This window comes from Lepisosteus platostomus, chromosome 24 (assembly GCF_059453375.1).
Source record: "Lepisosteus platostomus isolate fLepPlt1 chromosome 24, fLepPlt1.hap1, whole genome shotgun sequence".
NCBI classification, from domain to species: Eukaryota; Metazoa; Chordata; class Actinopteri; order Semionotiformes; family Lepisosteidae; genus Lepisosteus; species Lepisosteus platostomus.
The window spans coordinates 11,809,150-11,835,289 of NC_142634.1; the positions used below are offsets into that span (position 1 = coordinate 11,809,150).

Here is a 26,140-nt window from a genome sequence, read left to right on the forward strand (position 1 = left end):
TTATGGACAAAGCTCCCTTACTGAATCTTAATTTAAGTGGGAAAAATAGTTTGTTCTACTCCCTCAAGCAAACATTGAACTATAAAGCTGAACACATTTGCTTGCCAAGGAGATGCCTTACAGCACAGCTGATGGCTAGTTTCTAATCCCATAAAGGCAAATGTACTTTAATCACATACAAAACCTTAGGCCCACCTGGATGCCTGACGGATTTTCGGCAGGCAACGAGCACTAATGTTTTCAACTTTTAGATCGAACTGCTCCAGCCTCGGTATGCTCCAGGTAGTGCTAAATCTTTGAACCAGTATACTCATTTAACAGAAACTGAACCTGTTCACTGCAAACATGTCCAGGCAAGGCAAGGCTAATTTCTCAAATAAAAACTGGATCCTAAACTGCACTGGGAAGTGCATTTGAAGTGTTTCTGCACTGAGCTGTACTTCATGGTGATGGTGGATGAAGACTTTGCTAATCACTTCACTGTGCCTAAAAAAAAGTCAAACAGCCCAAAATCATGACAAATTAAATCAGAATTTATTTGACCTTTATTTACACATTGCAACACACATTCTCCAAGTGACAAGCAAATGCTCAAACATTCTGAAAAGTAATTAAAAATGGAAACAAATAGAAAAATAGGTTGGATAAGTGTATACACTCCTCAGTAACAGCAACTGTCAATTAGCTCAGGAGTAACCAATAGCCTTCCAAATCACAAAACAAGCTTACTTCGTACACTTATCCAAACCATGTTTCTCTATTTTCATTTGCAATTACTTTTCAGAATTTTTTGAGCATTTGTTTTTCATTCTTAGGGTTGTTTGTGACAATGAGTAAGTTGAATCCAAAACCTTACAACTTACAAAAAGTTACTATCATTCTTTGAAAAATCTGAAATGGGAATGCCTTCAGCCTCCACTTGCTGCAGTCATCTGGGAAGAGCCCTGTGACTAGCTCTATACATCACAGGAGAAACTGAGCATGAAACAAAGAACACCACAGTGGACTGGTGTTGTAAAATAAACTCGCAAATACTGCGTGGCCATTTGGGGTAGGTCTCAGCACACTGCAATCCTTACAATGTTTGTTACAACATTACAGAAAACATATTGCTGTACTGGAATTAGTCCAGAGAAGAATAACCAGGTACAAACTGGGACTAAAGGAAATGTCTTTCAATCTTGAAAAGGGAGAAGTATGAGGGGACGTGATACAAGTATTCAAAATCCTCCAAAGGAAGTGGCAAAGTCAATAGAGCAGCTTCAATCAGAGCAAGCTAAAGAACAGAAACGCGAAATAGAGGACACAAGTGGAAACAATGTGAAAGTACATTTAAAACCAAGGAAGCACTTCTTTACCCTAAGGATGGTGAGAGTCTGGAGCAGCCATGTTATTGAAGCCAATGACCTGGCTTCTTTCAAGAAAGAAAACAGACTATCATAAATCTTTAGCCGTAGGCACCTTAGCTATATTCATCCACTCATTTGGTGGCAACACTTCACAGCAGCACCTGCTCTGGAATCACACAGTAGATAACTGTACAAAGAATCATCATACAAGTCAGACACTGCAAAACTAATATTCACATCTACGAATTAACTGTGAATTTCAACTGCTGCACAGACCGGTCGTATAACTCTTAACAGCCTACAGCAAAGAAAAACATGTAACCCAATGAAAGCTACGTTTGTCTTCTGGTTTTGCCCATCAAGTGTCAGGTTTGATACATTTACTTTAATCAAGTTTCTCTACTTTTGTAAAAAGACAAATTTCCACCCTTTTGGACAGACAAGAAAGTTTTATCTTAAAAACACAACAAAGCCATTTGTTGTACTCAGGATCACACTCAGGATCTAGACTTCCTCTCTGCATCAATGCACCTATTAAATAATTCCACCAGTCATTAGTACCCCTATAGATTTTCAGATTACCACAGTTATAGATGCAACCTGTTATAGCAAATACACTGAACAATGTAACACCTTTGTCAGAATACAATGGTTCCGTCAGATCCATCCTCCATACCTGAGTTATTTTTGTTTGAACCGAGGAGACAATGGCGGAAGATACTTGTTTGTCTTTTTCCAGAGAGCCTCCCCTAGAAAAAATAAAAAAACACTTCAAAAAGAATCTTCATGAACTATTTATGTTGAGCATTCAACCGTGGAATAAAAACAGATGACTCACAACTAAATGCTATTTGGTTAACTGGCTTGAAAGCGGACATACTGAGGTCTAAACATGGGTACATAACAGGGAAGAACGAAAGGACATATTTTGCACGCTCTCTATAATATTTTACATTCACAGGGTTTTGTTTTCATTGATTTAATCTCTTTGCGCTGAATGTTCACAATGGAAAATGATATTTTGTGCAGATAAGTTATATACGTTCTTTTTTTAAAGAATCCAAGAAGGCCACATCTTACTGTTTCTGAAATTATACATTTTTTTTAATTTGTAAGCTTTGTACATAATATACTAATAATAGCAATTATAATAATAATGGTCATTATACTAAGAATTTCTTGTAAAGGACTTTACATGTGTGAGGAGACGCACTTCATCCACTGCTGAAATGCAGCAGCCCCACTGCACAGCACATCAGGTGGAAAAGTGAGAAATGACTTCTCCAACTACACTGGAGGGAATTTTATGAAGGTCAGATGATTCAAGCCTGAACAGGAATTTAGCCTGGATTTAGGAACGACTCCTCTACTCTTCCGAATAGCACCATGGGATCCAATGACAAAGTACGGGTCATGGACAAAAATATGGAAACACTAACGTAAAATCACTGGATAGGGCGTTGTAGATGGCGTAGCATCCATGAGTGTCTGGACGTTGGCAAGAGGGGTGTGACACCATTCTCCCTTGAGAAAGTCAACTAACTCATTCCTGGCTGGTGGAAATGGAAAGCACTCAGGTGTGGATCTGGCGACTGAGAATGTCATGACGTACAGATAGCATCAACATCTTGCTCGTCAAACCACTGAGCCACCACCTGACCTGTCTATGGGGACATTGTCATCTCGGAAGAGACAAATGCTGCAACGTGGGGTAAATTTGATCATCCGGCATCATTAAGTATAAATGATCATTGACCTTGACTTCTAAGGGAATGAGGGTACTCAAGCCATGCCAGGAAAACAGGCCCCACATTACAGAACCCTACTGCTGGAAAAATGCATACAGGGTTACAGAGTTCACTAGGAACACGCTGAAGGGTGATTCATCTGACCCTATCCCATCGTCTCTCCACTGCTCAGCAGTCCACCGCCTGTGCTCTTTGCACCAGCTGTAATGAACAGTTTGTACACTGTACGCATAGCCTGTGGATCAAGGCAGACCATTTTTGATAACCCGCTCCTGGTTAGCCACGGTGAAAAATGCAGCAAGCCGATTTGCAGGTGGCTCGCTTGTTTCGCCTTGCTCTTAGAATTCATGCTCGAAAATCACAGTCCTGGAGTGTGTGATTCTATCCACTGTTGCCCTCTGCTGAGGATATCTTTGGCTCGGTATTCTATGCTGCCATCACCTTCAAGACAGTTGCTTATGAAGTACATGCAAGTTGGTCACTGAAATGTCTGCCAAACATACCCCAAAAATCATCCCTTGTTTAAAGTCACTGAGGTTTCCTAGTGCTGCCATGCCAGTTAAAATTGCAGGCAACCAGGCTTGCCCAGAATTTTTATATATGACCCTAAGTATGCTGGGATGTTATTTGCTTAATTAACATGAGCCATACACCTGTGTGGGAGCCCTTGCTTTCCATATTCTTAATGTCCCTCATTTACCCAAGTGTTTCCATTTTTTTATCTACTACCTGTACATCAATGTCTTGGTTTAACATCTCTTCTGCAGGATGGCACTGAGGCATCAGTGTAGAAATTCTGATCATGAGTGAAGTGTGTCACCTACTGGTCTCTTATCCCAGTACAAGCTTTAATTCCGAGAGAACTGAGAAAATTAGATAACAAGGTGCTAATACGATTCACTAAGCTGAGAAAAAAAACATTTCTAGCCTTAATGGGGGGAAATAAGGTCCACAATTACAGCACGATTGGGAGCTATGGAAGATCTCAGAAATGCCTGTGTGATTTCAAGATGGAAAGAATGGCTGATTCCTGCTGTACCTGGATCGCTCCTGACTGGAATCCCTGCTGCCTGCCGGAGAAATGCTGGTGGAACGTGCTGATGCTGGCTTCTTGTGTGAAGCTTGATTAGGTGAAGATGAAGGTGAGCAGGACTGGGCTTTAGATTTTATCTGAGATTTTGAACTTCGTTTTCTCTTCTTTTCATGTGGAGATCTGATAAAACGGTGGGGGAAAAAAAGCTTTAAACTTAAGGCAGTTCGGAAATAATCTTGTGAATGAGCATCAAATCATTTAAGACAAAAATGCTAGATTCTTGATGGTCAATTCACCATGTGCATTAATGTAAATGTTTCTGATGTCCTGTCACTCCAGATGAAGGACATTTTGACTCTCTGCCTGTTGAACTTCCAAGGTGTGTGAAATGTGGAAATTTCTCCTAGAAACCAGATACTTAAGCAAAATTATGAAAGTCATTAAAGTCCAAAGCAATTTACAGTTCTCTCCATCTACCACATATCCTGAAGCACCATCGTGCCACCTTGTTCCCAATTTCAATTACAAGGAATGACATGAATGCTTTTAAAAGAAAGTGATAATGTGGACCTTCGTACATGTATAAAAATAAGAACTGCAAAGCTAACATTGACAATCAGAACCAAAGATATTAAGACAGTATGACATTATACTCCTTGTATTTGTGGTACAGCTTGTCACCTTTAATTTAGTCTTTTCACCAAAAAGCTCATTCATAAACTGAGTACCTACACCTTAGATGACAAGTTCCCAACCATGTTCTGAATTCACTGATCCATTCAATGCCCTATTACTTTCAAAACAATTCAGTATCTTGTAAAAAGAAATTGACATTTACTTTAATGTTTTTTGTGAGAGGAAAACAACTGAAGAAAAACAGGCATATTACAAAGGGCATATAGGAAGGATTTTTACTTTTCTCGTTATACTGCGTTGCTTTGATTTACAAAGCATTTGTTGAAAAGGAAAACCTCAAGCAACATACTGCAATGCAAATCTTTTTTTCTCCAGCCTCCAGGGGCACTGACAGTATTTTCTGCATGTGGGATGCGACATTCTACATCATCTCGTTCCATATAAAATACCTACCTGTGCCATTTTTCTGATCATTTAAACAATTGGACTCATTCCTCTTCAGAGACAGCAGGAATTGTGTAATAGCACAATTATGTAAGTTGTTTTTACTGCACATGCAACTTCAGAGCTGTTGGTAACTAACTTATCTGAGGATCTAATACAGCTGTTTCTTGAAAGAACAGATGGTATTGGCTCCAATAAGAATTAAAATGGCTGAGTGGCGTGTTCCAGACTCCCACAACCTTTTGTGCAAAGAATTAGCTTTAGATTTTTCACGTCTAAATGCAACACTGCATAGCTGTACTTTTTGTATGGTGGTGACCACAACTGAACTCTAGATTCTACTATATACTACCTGCATGTAATACACTTTTTATATTAAATGTATTCTGCCATACCAAAAATGACCTTTGCAGAAGCAGTACTGTTAGCTAACCCCTATTTTGGGATCATTTGTGCACTCTTTTAGTTTACCCCCAATTTCAGCTTTCACAGGTGTCTTAACGTAATAGAAGTATGACTAACTGCTGAATAATTGCTTGATTCAGCTGACAACCTTTAAGGATGGGTGCTATATTAGCAATTGTGCTGTCAATAGCTACTACCATTATCATGAATGACTGTAAGAACTGGCTTACGAATACCATCACTTAGTTCTGTTTAAGTACAACTGGCTCTTAATACTATCAGGCCCAAGATATTCTGGTGTTTCTAATAGTTTTAGCACTTCTACCTCTTGATGCTAGTATTCATCAGATTTAAAAAGTAATTTATTCAGACATTTCTCATCATAAAACTTCCCCATTTTTATTTGAGATGCTTCACTTTATCCTTTATTGTTCTCTTGCTTTCTTAGTGTCAGAAATAAATATTTTAGCCTATATTGTAATATTCATTATTTTGCACCTGGTCTTGATTTTTACCCATGTCTGCCCTTAATATATTCATTTTCTTTGATTGCATCCCATTCTTTTTTAGGCATTTTAAAAACTGCTATCTTTTTGCATTGATTTTTCTTAACTGATTTCTTAAACCATTCAGGTCACTTTCTATCATTGTATTTACTTACCCCTGGAATGAATCTGTTCTTTCCCTCAGGCAGAGCATCTTCATACTGTTTCCATCCATTCTCTAACAAAACCATATTTATCCTATCCCATTCTACTTCTCTTCAACTCCCTTTCATTCCTTCATTGTCTGTTTTCCTGAAATTATAAACCTATATGGTTTGGGAGTCTACTTGAACAGTTTCTAAATATACCTCAAAACCTAATATATTATGATCGCAGTTCCCTAAAGGTTCTCTCACCTCTTCTTTCCTCCCTGTATCTTCTTGTTTGTATCAAAACACTAGATCAATACAGGCATTCCCTCTAGCAGGTGCTCTGACAAACTGAAAGAAGCAGTTGTTAGCTATATCTACCATTTCAGTTTCAGCTACTGACATCCCCGATGGATTTTCCATGATTACAATGGGAAAAAAAAAAACATTATAAGCACTTCCTTTACACATATGTTCTGTATTACATTTTTGAGACTGCACTGTAATTAATATCTGAATTTGATGGTCTGTAGCAGATCCGAAACACTAGGCCCTTTGAAGGATTTTATCTGCAAGTCTGACCCTTCAGGATTGAGATTAATGTCCTGTGCTTAAAATGTGCTTTTGGATGTACAGAGCTAAGCTTGCATCTCGTCCATCTTTCCTTTCTCTTTGGAATGCTATGCATCCACTAATGTAGTATTTGTCTCCATTACTCTCGGCTGGCCATGTTTCTGTGATCCCAATTTCAGCATTTAATTTCCTGCAGATTCTGTTCTTTTCTGTTCTTCTTGAAGCAGCCAAATCTTTTCTCGTATTTTGCTCCTAATGCGGCAGTCCTCGGACTTGGGTATAAGTATTTAATGACCTGGTGCTTTGACACTGCTGTTCCCCAGGCTGCTCTGTTTTTGGCTCCTTGTAAAAAGGATCAGATCCCGGCCTCGTTGGGCGTCCCCTCTTGTTAAAAAGTTTTTGAACTTCTCCGTAGATCCTTGCCCCGAGCCAACACATTTCAAAGTCACTCAAAACAGGGACGCAACACACTTTCACCCAATTTCTCAACACATTGTTCTTACGGCAATAGAATAGGCCAGAAAGAAATGGACCCTGAAATTTCTATTTTTATAAGACATTAAATATAGCGGTGTCAAAACCATTTCCTGTAGGACTACATGTTTTTTTTAGTCAGTTTAGTTCTAATTACAAGCTCAATTAGCCATATTATGAATTTTTCCAAGGCTTTTAACAGTTGAAATAAAAAAGATGCACTTCATTGAAGTAGGTATTAAAAGAAATTGTTCATCATGGATACCTACCTACATTTGTTTTTGCTAATCAATTGGTGAAACTCAGCTAGTGTGCGTCTGTGTGGAACACAAGCCAGAAGATGCTGTAATAAAGCCTGTTTTTTAAATATAATGTTTGCAAGCACATATAATTGGATATTAATTCCGGCTTTTTTTATACACCCTGTCAGAAATGGCAACAAAGTATTTCAGTCAGAAACACACAATTAGAGCCTCTCTTAAGAGTAAACAGTCAAATGGAACTGCTTTGCAAGCAAGCTCTAGCATCAAGAAATGACCACAGCCCACTTTAACATAAATAGTCCAGGTATTATTATCATCGACTTGAGTGGATTTAAGGAATCAGACATAAAATAAGTGTTTGAAAACGAATATTTTCACATTATTAACCATTTTGCAGGCCCTTTCCATTGCTAACTGGGTCAGACATCAAGTACTATATATACGTGTTCCTCATAGTTCTGTGTCTATACAAAACATACTAGTCACCAAAATTTGAAAGGATACATTAAAAATGTATCTACATATTAAACTACATATTAAAATAATAATTGCTTACGCTTATATAGCATTCTGCTGGACACTCCACTTAAAGCGCTTTACTGGTAATATGGACTCCACTCCACTAGCACCAATAAGCAGCCCCCACCTGAATGGTGTAATGGCAGCCCTAGCGCACCAGTATACTCAACACACATCAGCTATTATAATCAGTATAATATATTAATCAACTATTATAAATTAATTTCTCTGCTTTTTGGTTTATATTATTCAAGAAGGTATTGTGCTCAGGATTCATTGCACTCAGGAAACAAAACCTTGCTAAATGCTTTACGAGTTTTCCTGTGTTAGTGAAATATGTCCCTAACTGAAATACAGATCCTTAGGTTTACCTGAACTTTAAAACAGAGTTTGGAAATGTTTATTTGCTTAAACGTGGTACAATAAAGCTTAATAAACTATGCATAAGACACTTGAACCATGAAAGATGAAAGCAGCATTATTTTAAACAGACCCAGAAAACTCTGAGGTTCAAGAGAAGAAGGATTTCATTCTTTGGTCTGCCAGTTAGCCGTTTTGTCTCGCAAACTATCCAGAGAAAAAACAGAAAACTATACTCAACCTTTAGCTGACTTCAAAATATAGACTGGTAGACTTTCCAGTAAACATGCTGTAGAGAAAATTTACATTATGTTTGGTCACTATTGAGAAAAGTGGCGCCCAGCACCATTCATCTTTACTTTTGGAGATTACAATGAGTCTCTTCTATGGTGTTACTTCCAGGCCCAGTATACAGCAAAATGTGTTAGTCTATGCATATAATTTTCTTGTCTGACGTTTTCTAAATGCCAGCAATAATTCTTTACAGATAAGCTTGAAGCTTTCTGAAGCATGACCTGCACTGAGACCTGCTTTAGTCTCCTGTTCAATCACTGTTCAAAACAGAAAGGAAATGTGAATTAGGCCATTAAGAGGATTCTTCATCTTGAGAAGCACTCACTCTATTATAGTTTTATAATATGATATTTGACACAAACTTAAAAATCACTCTGATACTTAAAACTACGAACCAACTAATATTGTCTAGAAAAAGCTTTATATAGTGCAATCACAGAAACCACATTGCTAAAGACTGAGTCAAATGATTTGTAACTAATTTTGATATTAAGAGACTGTTTACCATATTAAGACACTTTCTGACAAATGCATGTCAATGTCGTTCAATTGGATAATTGTGAAATTCCACATATTAAAATGAATTTAGTTCAACGCCTTCATATCAAGAATGAGCATGGGGGAATCAGACTTTAAGAAGCACCAAGAAAACTGCCCCTTAGTCAGCTGTAATGGTTTAGTAATAAATAATAATAAGACTTTATATCATGTAGCACCCTTTAAAGTGGCTTCTCAAAGCACACAAGGAGGGAAGACAGCAGAAGTAACAATTACAACCAGCACTTGGAATGCAGTAGGAATATAAAGGGTCAGACACAGAACCAATTAAATAAAAGCCCTTCAAAAGGTTTTGAGCCTTGATTTGAAAGTGCTCAGAGAAGGTGATACTCTGATATCCTTAGGGATATCAATTCCTAATTCCAGGAATTCTAGATTTAAATCCATTTCACAGTGCACCACTGAAACAGAGATAACGTCATAGCAAGTTCATATAAGTGAAAAACAAGTGCCCTTATCTCATTGAGCCCAGTGCTGATCATACGATGTGTATCCATTTGTCTCAACTGATGTAAAACAAGCTTTGCAAGTACATTTTAGCATTCACACAACAAAGACCATTTATAGCCCAATTAGCACTGAAAAAAGGAGATGTGAAAATGTTTAAAAATAAATGCTTCCTAGTAATTTCACAGGTGTATAACTGAAGTTGCATAGATAGCAAAATCATTATTCAACAGGCCTACATTTTCTGCTGTTTTGGACTTACTCTTCATGCGTTTTCATGTGAAATATCTTCATGAAACACTAAGTTTTCACAAGGGTCTCAATTTATTTTCAAATGAATTAAATTTCCAAAAGCATTATAGCATTTCAGTCCTATGAAGATATACTGTCAAATGTCCAAGACCATACCAAGAAGACCACAGCTTTGCAAAAATGTACTGAAAAAAGGAAAAGCCCTTTTTTTTACCTTGACCTTGACCGTTTCTTGCTAAAGCTGGGGTTGTTACTGATCCGATATGCAGTTGGGACATAGCGCTCTCTCTCCCTCTCCTCACGTCTTCGCTCTGGAGAACGAGCTCGTCTCCTGCTGGGTGATCTCGACCTAGATCTAATCAAACAAATATACAGTGAAATTGTTGACTAGATATCTTGGGCTGGCGTGTTCAATATCAAACATCTTAACCTCCTAAAAAATATACATAATTTGCATACAGTGCAATTGATCCCCAAGGATGTCAAAAATCTCACATAAAGGAGACTCCCTGCCATCCATTACTTAAGTACATTATGCATGGACAACATCCCGAATGTACTGATCATTTGATGGAGAAGTGAGACATTACCACCTGAATTAAGGCGAAAATCAGGAAGGCCAAACTGTAGAAGCCCAGAGCAGAATTGAGCCAGGCCACTGCGGTTCACACACCTACAATTACAATCTGTCTGACCAAACCAAGACCTCAGTTTAACCATTTAATCTCATGCAAAACACTGCACCTCCTACAGCGCAGTGCTACTGTCCCCTTACTACAGAGCTATGGCAGCAATCTAGCTTTCCTTAGAGATCAGTACCAGTACTCACCAGGCCAAACCTAGATGAGCTTCCAAGATTTGACAAAATCACTTAGAAGATGGTAATGCTGTGTTTAGTTTTAAATCTGTGGCTCTTCTTGGAGTTATGTATTTTCCAAGTGACATGCCCTTGTTTCTTAATCCTAAATTTATTCATTGCTGTATAACAATATTTACAGGCAGTGGGACTTTGAAGTCCCATTAGGGGTGTCTCTGCTCCCGTGTTGAATGTACCCATGAATATTCTGATGTTATTAGCTTGTCAAATGATTGTTTTATTAGATACATAAAACTATTAGTTTTATGATTTCCAGGGATGATCAGTGCAATACATTCATAGAGTAATGATTCATCTATAACCAATATCTCAATGTAAAAATCAGTTATTTTTTAATTTACACTAAGGAAAACTTTACAGAGCATTCATCATGAATGTGGCTGAGGTTAAATTTTGTAAGTGTCCCACAATTCACATCACACTTTAGGAGACAAACTTTGTCCACTGTCCACCTCAATTCTTTAGTCTCATGTCTTCTGACATTTTGCAGTCCTGGCAGGGCAGAAGCCCAGATTCATTCAGCTCAGAGAGGTTTTCTACTGGCAAGACCTTCAAGTCCCAACAGGACCTAAAGGGTTAAGTGTCATCTCTGCAGCAAAACATTTTTTTTATTTTCTTCCCTTAAGTATTAGTTTAGCGATGAATATAAATAAACTAACTTATTTTGTATGAACAGTTTTCCACTAAAGCTTAGATTTATTTTTAAGTGCCTGCAATCACTCAAGGTTATATAAATTGAGATGGGAGCTTTTGTAATGTGGTTATAATGAGAAAAACACTTATCTTAGGTGTGAGGTAAAATAGTGTACTTCCACCTAGTTCTTTCAAAACTAAATTAGAGTATCTTTCATTTATGTTTCTTTTAAAAGCCTGAGGGTTGATATTTTTCTATAGATTTTACACAGTCATGGACTTCTCCTATAAGAAACTTATTTACCACTGCTGTCATTGCTTGATCTAAAAATATTTCATATTTTTCCTCAATGATTCCATAATGCAGTTTGGGGCGTGACAATGTATTTACATACTGAGGTTTTTCGCAATTATCTGGGACTGATCAAATCTCTTTTTTTTCATATTTAATGAGCCTGGGCTATGCCACTAGCAGACTGTGTCCAGGGTTTCCCAAACAGCAGTGCAAAAATGGCTGTGTGCAGCTGAAGCAGAAAATATGGTCAATCATAGCATCCTTATCTAGCTGTATCCAGAGTGACCACAATTGTAACTGTGAACTTGTTAGTTCAAGCTCCCTTTGCCTCTCTTCAGCACTAGCACTGCTGTAGGTGCTCCAGGTTCTAAAGAGGAAAACCAGGGTTATAATAGTACAATATTTGATATATGCGACTCGAAGTTAAGAAGTGGAGGAAACAACAGGACAGGAAAAAGAGGATTAACACTGTTCCTAACAAAAGTGTAGAACGGGGATAGGGATCTAAGACAACTTGGAGACTGATCTAAGAAGCTCCAGGACTGAAATGCCAAATCAGGTAGGCTAAAGGACATTTTTCATTTGGCCGCATGAGCCATAGCTGTGACTTGCATTTTAGAAACCTTAAGTGAATTACACAGATGACAAAGGCACCCTGATCACAACAGCTTTAGTCTGCGTGAGTGTGAACGCTCACCTCAGAGTGAGGATGTAGCCTATTAAAAATTCAGTCAAGCTGGAATTTGAATTTGCACAATGCAGATTCTAAAATACTCAACTTAAATTGTCTACCATGCAATACTGAGCAATGATTCAGAGGCTTTTGGTAACATCTGTACCATATTCAGTTTTCATATTTCATTGACTTTGTGGAAAACAAACTAACAAACCTATCATTCCTTCAAATCAAAGCAAGACTCCAAAGCAATACTTGGAGAAGAAAATAAACCTTTGAGCAAGAGATAGACTACTACAGGTTCAGCAGTCCTGCCATACATGCCAGAGTTTGGCATATGTGTACTTAATTATTGTCAACAAAAATATGGGTTAGATATTTGAAAGATTCAACCAGTGTTTATTGAGGTAGCCCCCTGTATTTGACATGACACCTCCTTCTTAAGCAAGGTACAATTTGAAAAGCAGACAGTGCCTTTTAATGGCACTCTGCCCAAAAACATTAATGACCCTGGACTACACACTAATGTATCAAAGGCAACATTAAAAACCTGACAAAAGCAGCTGAAAAAATTACTCCAAATACACTTATTTCATGGAAATGACAAAATAATCAGTACTTTCATATAAACCATCCCTGTGCTTAAAAATACTTAACAGAGCTGCCTTTATACTGAAACAATTTCCAAAAGAAAGGAAAATTGATTCTTACATGAATACAAACAAATCTTTATTCCAAAAGCCAAGTCCATGTATGACTCAAGACTATGACAATCGGCATGTATATTTAACCAAATCCAAGCTAAATGCTTCACATATTCACATTGAAAGAGGACAGGTCAACTCGCATCCTGTCAGCCTGTCCTACAGTACTTCAGCAGTTTACAGATGTGACTGAGTCCGCTCCATTATTGTCTGTGCCTGATGTTTTCCCTTTTACATCTTAATTTTAATAATTGCACGCTGGCCTAAGAGCAACCCGTAGCAATAAAACCTGAACAGGAAGCGACATTTTAATACGGCTCTGGTGTCTAATGGAGATGCAGAGGTTGCCATTATAAGGCTGTCATTATTTATGAGGTTTATATTAAGAAATTAAAGTCAAGTTGTAGATACTCCTGAACCAAACTGACCCTTGAAAATGGGGTTCAAAGACCCTTTCTAAAAAATCCATTATCACACTGTCAGCATAACGTGGGATGTAATGCTGTATTTTTGACAAAGTTTGCATCATGATCAATTAATATATGAAGCTGTCATGGTCTTTACAGTGCCCTCATTAACCTTGAGGCTGTCTCTTGATAGATTTAACAGAAATAAAGTTCCAAGACACTACCAGGCCAAAAGGAAAATTAAAGGTTAATTTAAGGAAAAACTTTCCATGATGCTTTGTAACATGTATAATGCTATACTTTGTGTTTAGGTAAAGTACACTTTAATGCAAAGATAAATGAAAATAAACAGGAATGTCTGTTATAACAGAAAGAAAAATACATGTTTTTTAAATCATACTTCACAAGGTCAGCATGTTTGTAAATAGCTTAGCTTATCTTTTAAAATGAGCTACGGTTTCACTCAAGAACATGTGTTTTTTATTGATTAAGTAATTCCTGCTTATTATTGCTTGAAGTTAATAATTAAGCAGTCAGTGTTGCATGTGAGAACAATTCTCAGATTATGACCATCTTTAAGCTTCTATTAGCCAGGTGCCAACATGGATGAAAAGAAATGTGTTTCTCTTCAGTTTGATGGCTACAAAGCCCACATGTAATTTTACAGCATGAATATGTTATGAATATCAAGCAGAATCAGCTGAAAAATGACAGTCTACAATTGGGTTATAAATAGAAATTAGGTTACTGGCAAATCTGAAAACGATATTTAGATAATTAGGTACACTAATTCAAAGAAAAAAGGCTGGGGTTCTTTGAATTATAAGTGTAAAAGCTTGTCATTTATTGATAATTACTGTACTACAAAGGCAAAATGCTGGATCAGTGACTGTGATGGAATCTAACCTTCTGACTTCATCAAATCCTCACTAGCTAACACTTGATCCCTAATGGTTCTTCAACCAATTATTTACAAGATTCTGGGAGAATCTCTAAAACATCTGTCATTTATGATTACGGCATTGACACTGCAGTCACACAAAATATTGACAGGTACCATTGGGGAAAATGTATCCTGCCATCATTAAGGTATTCATTTCAGCTTTTCTAGATGGAGAAGACCACCATTCAATTTTTTTTTTCCATCTTGCAATTAAATTCAGACCATATCACAGAAAGCAAATGCATTAGACACTCTAAAATATTTCAATCTTATCTCAGAAACCGATACAGATTCTACTTCAATTTAAGCTTTTTTAATTACATAGGTGACTTAAGCAACAAAAAAGAGGAAATAATTTAATCTTTGCAAATTACATTTTAGCCAGTCAGGCTGATATACACACAGAATAATTACCACTTCTCTAGCAGCTGAACATTACAGCACTGAAGGAAAAAATAATGAAAAAAGGATGAACCAAATATCGATCTACAACTATGATCGTGCAAACAGGATTTCTTTCATGGTGTAGTGATCCTTACTGCTGCTCCTGGAAAAGCACAGGCTTGCATATCATGATGCTGCATTTAGCTGCGGTGTATTTTTGGCCCTCCAGTCTCACTCAAAGACAATCTATGGAATTAAACATTCTGCGACATACATTACAGTGAAAACAATAAAAACAGCAGATTTTTTTTTTCCTCAGGTGTGACCAAAAACAACCTGAATAGTTGAATTCTGTTGAAGAACAATGAAAGGGCCAAGACAATTACCCTGGCAAGCTGCGTCCATCATGACGGCTACAGTATATGAATTAGGTCCGCACTACTGTTGCTCACTATCCTGCACAGGAGATGAAAGCACAGGCAGAGGAACGGAGCAGCAGTAGGTATGTTTAAGGTGTGCATATTTGTTCATAATGAAATGCAAATGGCAAAAATTACAAAAATAAATGTTGGGGTATGTAGCTCAAAGTAAATAGGACTCTGAAATTAACGCATTGAGCTCTATTATTAAACAAGTTTCTACATCCCAGCTTATCAGAAAAGGCTTTCCCTCTATATTATGACATTGCAGAATCTGACATTATGGTGTGAGTGAAAATATTGCCGCAAAAACGCAAAAAACGAAGTCAGCATCTACTATGTATTCAATAAAACAGGAAAGAACAGTGAGCAATGAATTGATATAATTGATTCACTTAAGTCATTAAAAGCTCAGCTGGATCCCCAAGAAGGTGTCACTGTTGTAGGCTTGACCTTGAGTGACCTCATACAACCAAGATCTGCTTTATCCTTTGTCAAGACAAGGTTGCTTGCTGTCTGTGTGAGTGAGGCCTTCTGGCTTTATCACCAGATACATATGTTAAACACTTGACTAAAAATGAATATATTCTAAACAAACGAGTTAAGAGTCTCCCTTTGGAGACAAGATGATTGAATGCCTCCTGCATGATGGATGAGCACGGACCTGTGCACTGATAGCTCCCCTAGAAAAAAACTGAAAAGGATGAAGTTTAACTTCAGGTGGCTCTCTAGTTTGAGGGAACTGGACTCACCTTGACTTTCGGACTGTCCTGTAGGCGCTGGGGAGGGCGTGTTTGGCTTTGGAGCGGGAACAGGATCGAGATCTGGAGTGATGCCGCGTACGGGACCTCGACCGAGAACGGGACCTTTTCTTGTGCTTCTTCTTTTTCTTCTCCCTGTCGTGGGCATCGGAAGACTCGCGGCTTTTGCTTGCTGATTTTTCAGAGGCCTTTGACTCAAAGACTGTGGAAACTTTTGAGGCGACAGGTGTGGCAGTAGGCACAATGCTGATCTCAGGCAACTGGCGAAGACACAAGAGACATGAAATTCAATTTTAGAGTTCAGTTCAAAAACAAAAAGGGATTAACTACATGTGTATTGAAGGAAAGTGCAGAAAACATACTGTCACAATATTGGGATTTATTATAAGAAGTGAGGAACTGAAGCCAAGGCTCCAGAGCACTTACTCAAGGATCATGGGTTCAGAAATTGCTGCTACACAATTTACCTAGGCTGCTCCAGCAAACCTAACTGTACAGAAGAGTTCTAACACTGTACATGTGAAAAAAGGCGAAACGTTTGCTGGTTTACCAATTTAACTTACCCGCAAAACATTCAAAGACATCACAGGTCCTTTGAATAGCACATTTAATATGTAATCCCAATTCACCCACCAGAACACAGTAACTGTGTAGTATCTAAGAATATGTGCTAACTTAAGTATTAATACATTCATGTTAGGAAAATATCCATCACACGCTTGGCAATATTTTATCTATGGGGCAGTGTATATACACGATTCTTCTAAATTTAGGATCGACATTTAATATACACCCCAGTGTGCAATAGTCAGTTGTGTGTTTGTCATGTCTTGGCTCAGAGCTACAAAACCCGTGACCGAGGAAGTGGAGGCAGACTCTTCCTCTCGGCCCACCTACGAGCCGTTCGTCTCGTTAACACGTCATGGGCTACGCAGCGGAGGTTTGTGCGAGACCCAGGCTCAAACTCGTGATCAACCTTTCCCAACTGAACCACTTGGGAGGCCTCCGTAGGAAGGGGGGTTTACCACCGTTTCCATGTTTGTAGCTAATGAAACACTTCCAGGTCTTATACAGTTACATGAGCTACTGAAGTGAATAACTGAACCATTTTGCTACAGAGGAAAAGCACCCAAATTAGATTCTGTACTCTTCTGAGAATCCCTTCTTTTATCTCCTTTCACAACCCTAGAAGACATGGCATGAGAAGGACCTTTCGCATTTATGTGGTTCAGACATCATCAGACAATCTCTGGTTGCTTTATCTAGCAGGCAGAAAGGCAACTACTCCCTTCAGGGGGTATTATTTTTTATGCGAGAATCAAACACACATTTTGCAATCTTTTGTGTTTATCTGACATTTATTGTGAAGCAAACAGGTTAAGTGTTAAGGTTAAGAATTTCTCACAGAGCTAGTGTTCTGTGACAAGCAGGACTTAAGAAACTTAAGAAACAACTAAACAATTTTTCATTTTGTAAATCATCTTAACAAGGAAAATAAATACTGTTAAATGTCAAAGGGGAGCAATTTTCTCATAGCACTTGTAAGTTCTCCCATGAGTCACTTACAGTACTATTCTGCCACGCTGGATTTTTAAAATTTGTCCCAATTAAATTTTCACACAGTTCACATATCGTAGTGGGAATGACTTCATCTTCCTCATGTGACACATTAACAGTGCTATACTGCAAAAAATATGAAGACAAATGCTATCTGTTTTCTGGAAAACTTTTCTTTTACAACAGCTCTCATATTCTCCACATTCTATATAGGTTTTAAACAAGATAACTGAGCCTCAATTTTAAAAGCTTTCAGTTAAAAATAACTGTAAAGACTGTCAGGCTTATCCCTGAGGCTATAGGAAACATGTTGATTCCCCACATCTGTTCAGATGAGATATCTGAATCCACCAGCTCTTACCTTCTTAACATAAGATTCATGAAGGCAATATGGAAAAAAAAAAACCTACAAAGAGTAATACTCAGTTACAGCACTGAAGTCAAAAGTCTGGGTGGTAAGTTATTATGTACAGCATAACATTTCATGAGCTATGGACTCAAGTTTAGACCATGACTCTGTATGTATTTAATCCCATTTACATGAAAACACTTGAAGAACACAGCACTAGGAGGACTCTTTGACTAAAGAGCTAATTAAATACTCTGACCTGAGAGATACAGTACTTGCACAGGCTAGAACACTCTTCAGGCCTCTAAACTTACACACTATTAAGGACTAAAGTTCTGAAATTAACCACATAAATGCATCTTAAATTAAAATACATAATGGATGGGTAGTATTGTACAGAAAAATTAAAGTTTACTGCGGGTCTCTGAAAACTGACAAATATACATAAACCACTTGTCATGTAAAGAGTAATCAAGTAATTCAATATTAAACAAAGTATGCCAATTTAAGGGAAAAAAATCAACAGTATGTAAAAATATCCTCAATTTGAATCATTTTAATTGATCATTAATCTTTTTCAGGTTGCTACAGCCTCACTATTGACTTGGCAAATGAGGACACTTTGCAGGATAGCTGTGCAAGATATCCAAGGTCATCAAAACTACCCAGAGGCAGGAGCTACCCCTGGAATCAGTCGCTGCAGTGCAGGGCTCCTGCAATGCCTGGAACACAGAGTGTTCAACACTCCTCTGGTAAGTGCTACCAAGTTGAGTGGAAGGGAATCTTCTGTTCAAGAACAGTGACTGACTACAGCTGGGAATCGCACCAGGAGATGCCGTGAGGACTAAACTCCTGTCTACCAAGACAAACTGCTGAAATGACCAAGGGGTGAGGAAGAGTGTGGCGGCGAATTTGTAACGATGCATCTACCTGTTAAACTGTACGGCCTTTTCTTCTTTTACCAGTTTCTTTGATTCTAAAGTTAAAAAAAAGGATGAGGAATGCCCACTGGGAACTAAGCTAAGACCATCTCATTTTGTCTCTCAACACTCTGATGAGAGCTGAACCAAACCAGTCAAAGGACAAAGCACAAAGGCTCAAAAGACTTGATTTAATATTTTCTCCCTTCATTGTGCACATGCAGAGAGCAGAATTCATCTGCTGCATTCTCCACTATTTTTTTTTACATTATAAAGTATGTGATATTAAGAGGCTTAAATGTAAACTGATGCAACTCTCTTCCTGGAAAATAAATGTCTAAAGCACATTAAAATGTTTCTGCATACATTGTGAAGTCAGAACTCAGAAGCTAGCTATGAGCTTTTGAAATTGATATTCCTTTTAAAAAGACCTTACCTAGACTTTTGAATATATTCCTGAAACGTCTGAACAAAGTGCTTTATTTTGCATTATGAAATGCATTGAAGAGGGAACTAATCTTTATTCTTCTTTGCTATGTCGGCTTCCCTGATTTCAAAACCTCTCCTCTGCACCAGAACTGACCCGTGCTATCAGAACTGATTCCATAATTTCATTACTGCCTCTCCTTAAGACTCCAGCTCTTCTGCCCTGGGATTTGGACTGTGACCTGCACAGCTGCCAATCTAACTCTGAAACAAGTCAACCACAACAGTATAATACCAGAAAGCATGCAGCCTTGCCAATCTTTCAAATACCACTGTAGGAATGCATCTTCTCCTATAGCATTGCACACAGACACATTACATTAACTCTTTTACCATCACATATTAAGTGTCCAGAAAACAGATAGGGCTTAACAAAAATATATTAGATGTACTTTGTAGCTGAAGCAGCAAAACACTGAATAAGATTACATCATCTTATTTGACTTTCATAAGCATTTCTTCTCTGTACCTGGCAAGAGCCACAAATTTTGTCAGGCATTTAGACAGATCATTCTTTGACCTGTTACAAATAAAAGACAGCACTGAGAGCTTAATCTCATCTGGTTTTAACTCGGAATATTAGGATATTATTCTCTGGAATGGGACACGTGTTAAATTGGAGTGCCAGATGATGAAGGGATTTGCAGGGTCTTGAAAGCTTGCATGTTAAACTTCCATTACCATGCATATGGTCCAATAACAGAATTACAAAATTCTTGTTTCGAATCAGCGGGTCCAAGCTTGTGTTGCAGGATCTTTTTTGGAGCAGGCAGAGAGAATCTTAGAAGAAGACCGTCATTTAAGACACCGAGGAAACCCTCTTAAAATTCTCTTTGAGTCACAGACTTCAATAATAAGTTCAGCTATTATATAACTATTATTTCAGGAGACAGTTTTTGTAGAAATGTTACCTAAGGCTCACATGGACAGCTGAACACCCACCTTTTTTGTTGGGAAGGTCTTCTGTGGTTTTCTTGGCTGAACTGGCGAAATGTGTGGCTGGCACATATAATCCGACACGTCACAATGTGCGAACTTTCGGATATTCAGGACATTCATGGGACACTGAACAGGATGTCCACTGGACAAAAAGGTTCAGGCCTTGCCTAGCAATTGGCAGATCTCTTAGTTCAAGGTTGAGCAGCATTCCCAGAAAATGGGAAGGAGAATGCAAAAATTACTGCTAAACAAGCAACATAAATTAACAGTGCTTGCTTAGTTTGATAGGTAAATGCTTCACTGATGACAGTTCAATCCCTCTGTACTCTAATACAATCTTTATTTTAGAACCATTTAAAATATGAAAAAAGAGGACAACACAAACTAAGAATTTCCTGTGGTGCAATATCTAAATAAATTCAATAAGAGCTTTGGAAAAGTAAGAGCTGTAATTAAAATCCAATTGCAAAGCAACTGGAAAAATTGAAAGTTTGTGAGCTATTTCTACATGCAGGCTTGAGTACAATTAAGTAAAATTATACAGTAAAACAGGGAAATCATTAAAGATTTAAAGTTGCTTGCACGTGTAAAGCAATTAAAGTCAATGGATCAAAAATGCTTTTCCACAACAAAAGGACAATATGACTTATTTTTGTTTCTGCATTCTATTTTAAAAGGACTATACTCATGTTTAAGTAGCTTAATATTCCAGCTGGATATAAATCCAGAAAGATAACACAAGACATACCAGGATTCAATAGCCATTGATAATATGCTAAATCCAAACGAATCCTGATTTCTCATTACTACTCTAGTATTAAATAACATGCACATTATCCTTCACTAAAACGCGTTTAAAATAGAAAAAGAGATAAAAGAAAGTGGCATGGATTATTAAGCTTTCTTTGCTGTATTAAAATTACCTATGTGTAATAGAAGAAATTAGCTATTAAAACATCTCCACAGGGGAACACTGCTTTAACAAAAGCATGAGAAGTTTCTGCTTTTAATTCTGTGAAGCAAATTACAATACAAAGCACTAATCAAAATATTATGAAATGGTCTGTGGTTCTAAAAAATAGTTAACCTTAACCTTAAATAGGCTCAGACACTGCAGTGTTCATAACACACATAGAAAATATAAGAGATTTTGAAAAGGGTATTTTTCCCTCCCATTCACTACTCAGCTGAGGAAAAAAAAGTTGTTTTTTTGCCATTTAACCAAATGATATGAAAAGAAAAAAGCTCACTAGAGAAACTACATTTAAAAGTAACTTGTCGATTCTAAGACAAAAGACCTAAATCAATTATATAGCACAACAAAATAAAAGCACACAAAAACGGGTTTTGCTTCCGGCAATTGGGGAATTCAATGCAAGAGCTGACATCAAAATAAACCAGCAGGCCCTGAAATGCTTGACAGTTATTTTCTACCTCATTGTGAAGATCAGCCACTCAGAAAATGGCTACATTTCTTGCATTTCCTCCATCCGTTTAATAAAATCTCTATTCTGTCATTGTATTTTAGTGACATATGTAGTTCTCTGCATCTCAGAATGGTGAAAAAATGTATCAGTTCCAGATCATAAGCTTCCATTCAAAGACAACCATGTGAATACACTATACACACACATGCATGCAAAATGCACTGCAGGATCTAAATGACATTGAATTAAAAAAAACACTTGTCAGAATATCAGAAGAAAACCACAGAAGCAACCGTCATATGTCTCCAATCCTGTTATATTGTGCTAATTGGTATAGTCAAAAGGGAGCTATCCCCTTGATTACTTGTGTGGAGACACCTGGAAGACAAAGCCTCACTTCATTTCCTCTAATGTTTCCCTCTGTAGGTTGATGTTACTGCTCTTCATCAAGCTGTCAGAGCGAGGTCAACAGGAGACAGGTGAGGGGTTCAGAGTACACAGGCTACTTACTTATCAAATCAGGAATGAGAGAAGCTGCGCAGGCTTTAAGCAGAGCCAGGTCTGCTGTGCACCTGCTGCCTCTTTAGTAAGGAACCCTAAATCCAGAACAAATTTAAATGATACCGTTAAGTAAGATCTGCTCTTCCTAAAAATATTCAATGTCTTAAACAAGAACACAATTAATTTATTTGCAATGAATATTGTTGATGCTATTCTACTTATGCAGAGGTACAAGGTTCAAGTAACCTCTTCAGGCAACTGATTAAAAACACTTTTGTATGGATATCTAAAGGCTCGGGTCTAGTGCTATTCAACAGCTTTGTTCTGTTTTCAAAATTCAAAAAACATTTTTTTGGAGAGGTACAGATATTCATTCTGAGCGTTTTACAAATAGGTGAGGTGTATTTGAGACAAGGAATTACTTAAAGTTCATTCTACTGCAGACCTCTTCAATTGTGGTATGAAACAATGAACACTTATATTTTGCTGTACCGCCACATGTATTAAAACATTTATAGAATGTCTCTGTGAATCTGATGTAATTACAACGTTCCCTCATGAAACACTGCACTTTCAAGCTTATAAGAATTTATGGTCCCTTTTATAGAAATGTACTTCCCATTGCTAATGAAAAACACATTTTCTTTTCAATTTTCAAAATAAAGCTAGTTTTTTTTCTTTTAGTGTCTAATGAAAATGATCCCCTCTATCTGCAATAAAACTGACGTTTTTTTTAATTCTAGGTTCACTGAATGGATATTTTTTTAATTTAAAACAGCTTTTAGTGAAAGAGTACTTAGTGATTTTCTTTCCTGGGCCATTTTCCTTCCAACAGGAAGTCTGAGGGAATGGTTTTTAATTGTAATCTGTGCTCAAGTCTTCAATCCTTGTTAAGCCTGTGGTTAACATGGGCATTATTGAAGATTATGACATAGATGGCAATCACCATGGGGAAACATGACAGTCTGGAACTACCGTGAAATAAAAATGCCTTTTAGGAGGTGTTGGGAAACAGCTTTGCTACTTTAAAAAGAAAGGTTTTTTATGAATTTTTCTGACAATCTCTGCAATTTGCACATAGTTCCATGTCTTATAGTAGATTTTCACAGTGACCGATTTGACAGATAAATTGGTTGGGATTAAAGCAAAGGTTAAAGGTTAAAGCTACAGTACGAAAACCGGATGCTAGAGATTGTAATTACGGTAATGACCCTTGATGTGACCAGCAAAATGTAATTTACATTTCTGTAAAAAAGGAAATCACATCTTTTAATCTTTAAAGTTTGAACATTAAGCCTACACAGTTCTTTCAGTTTTTTCTACAAAGTAAATAAAAAATAAAATATGCAAAGATGCATTTTACTGGGATTATCATTTGAAATATACCTTATTATTCAGGAAAATGATTATTTGTACATTAAAATCTCTCCTAAATTTCATCAGATGTAATCCAAGTATGATCACTCCCACCACAATACCTTCAACAAAAAGACTGTGATAACTAGATACATTTGGAGGAATAGCCAAACAGAGATTTGACCGACAAACATAACTAAACACTACTAAGCTTTTGGAGGGCTGGTTTCCTAATTTTGTATTGGCTGGTATCACTTCACAATGAGCAACTGAAGAAATGCTTCTTAAGATGATTAATCCAGGATCTATTATTTTCTGCTCCCAACAGCAGGACTAGTTTCCTTCCAATCCACCCAATCCTCAAAAACTCATTAGTCTCCTGGAGCAAAGTCAACTGTTTTCAAAGTCAGCCATCTGACATTTTCATAGACTTGAACCTATATGGAATAATTTCCCCTTACTGGATAGGTCCTCAGCGCTTTACCCATCCAATTTGGTCAACAAAAACGATTCACAATCTGGATGACCTTGGGTGTCTCTGGGTGCCTTGGGACACGAATTTAACCTCTCAGGTTCTCGTCTTCTCATACAGCATCAGTTCTCTCCTACGTATTGTTTTACGGAGTAGAGAACTAGGCAAGCTGGCTTGTAGCCCTGAAGGGGAGGCATCTTGCAACAATGCTTTCTCTTAACACACCACGTAACCCATTTTACACTTGCAAAACCATACTGGCTGTTTTTCGTGAAATTTACTCTTGACCTTCCATCTCACAGAGAACTCAGGATGCTCCTGGTACTGATATAATATTGCTGGACATGTCCAGTGATGAGAGTATTTTCTTGCTTGTGAGACTAAGATATTTTTGACTACACCACCAAGTCTTCGATTTCAGGCACCTTGTCCTTTGTTTGCGGGTCTAACTAGAAACCTATTTACAAGGCTGGGAGAAGAGGGGAATGCACCTTAAACTGTAATTGGCTGCATTCATTTGCAGAAATTGTATTCTTAACAGAAATATGGCTAGAATACATTTAGCAAGTGGCAAAACAATGACAGTGTTTTCTCTCATCTTCAAAATATCCAATAAATCCTTTTTTTGGGGGTTTCTTGTGAGCTCCCATTTTGGGTTTTTATGTCTGTTTTTAATATTTTAACATAATTCAAATATTGTTAAAAGATATTAGATTGCAAATGAATGCAATGCTTTTTTAATTTTGGTTTGACTACTGAGCACAGACATTGTTAAATAGTTTTAAACAAAAATAAGTGCTGCTAGGCATGGAATATATCTAATTGCAATGTCTTTTTCAAGATAAAAGTCAGAAAAAAATACATCAATAAGAAGAATCATAATTCATTCCCCAAACTCCTACGCATCGTATAAAAGAGGGAAAAAATAATAATTACAAGACCTGGCCTTTGAAAGATACTAAATGAAGTATCTTCTTCCTATGTTTTTTTGTGAGCATCTCATGTACATCTCTCAAACTGAGCTTCCACAGCTCTCTTTCCAAAAATTTCACCAAAAGTATACCACCTAGCAGAGAAACCTTTCTGTCTCAGGAAAAATATATTAAATAAATAATGTATATAATAATGTATGATTAGTCTTAGTAACTTTAGAACCATAAGATTTAGGAACAAGCAATGCGACTTTGGAAATGTAGGGGTGAGAATCCTGGTGTTCTGTTTTAGGTTACACACAAGAAGTCTCCTTTAATTCAATCAGTAAAACAATTTCTTACTTTTCCTGCGATGTACTGAGTTTTTGGGCAGCTGGATCGTAATGACTGTTGTGTGGCATCCTGGTGGGTATTGCACTTCAGCTGCGTGCTTTTATGTAAAGTTCTGAGATACTTTGGAATTGAAAGCTCTTTATCATTATGTCAAATTATTCATGCAGTTCAAGCTTTGAGTTCTAACAAGCAGCAATTCCAATTTCTGGATAGAAGCAAACATAACCACAAAAAAGTCAATAGAAAAGTGGTGCTTCAAAAATAAAAAATAAACTCTGATAATTAAAGTTCTGAGAAACATGACAGAAGTAGTTTAGTTTATTAATAAAATGCAGTAACCTACATTAAAAAGATAAAAGAAAACAATCATTTGTAACAGATCTTTGCTTGGGAGATAAAATGTCCATACATTCCTTGACCCAAGAAACTTTTAAACAAGTAAATGAACAGAAAATACAAAGGTTATATATAATCCTGTAAATGTCAAATATTTAACTGTGCTTTGTAGTTTTAAGCTACTGTTATCTGTACCCTTTGCATCTACTAAACGTGATTTAAGTCACATTAGATAAAAGCCTACTAAATTAATAAGTGTAAATAGAGGGGCAAAACCCTGTATTACCATTCTGGACTTCTAACGCCCTGTAAACATGTTGCAGTTTCTCCCAAGTTCAAAGGAAGTTCAGGATAAAAGTAGAGAAATTCAGATCCACTGAAACAGAAGTTATAATTAGGCCATTACCAGTCTTCACCCAAAGTTCTAGCAAACATAGTGCTGTA

At 37.2% G+C, this 26,140-nt stretch overlaps 1 protein-coding gene across 3 annotated transcripts in view; it reads right to left on the reverse strand.

Annotated features, from left to right (window-relative positions):
• Positions 1-26,140, reverse strand: part of sfswap (splicing factor SWAP) — a 72,484-nt gene that overhangs the window by 4,527 nt on the left and 41,817 nt on the right. For 2 of the 3 annotated variants that reach the window (XM_088618713.1, XM_088618712.1), the window contains exons 14-17: positions 16,080-16,348; positions 10,204-10,344; positions 4,137-4,310; positions 2,026-2,098 (exon numbers count right to left, since the gene is read on the reverse strand). In XM_088618713.1, coding sequence (XP_088474839.1) covers positions 2,026-2,098; positions 4,137-4,310; positions 10,204-10,344; positions 16,080-16,348 — 657 coding nt within the window. The remainder of the gene's footprint in view (positions 1-2,025; positions 2,099-4,136; positions 4,311-10,203; positions 10,345-16,079; positions 16,349-26,140) is intronic. The other variant, XM_088618714.1, reaches the window with a different exon arrangement.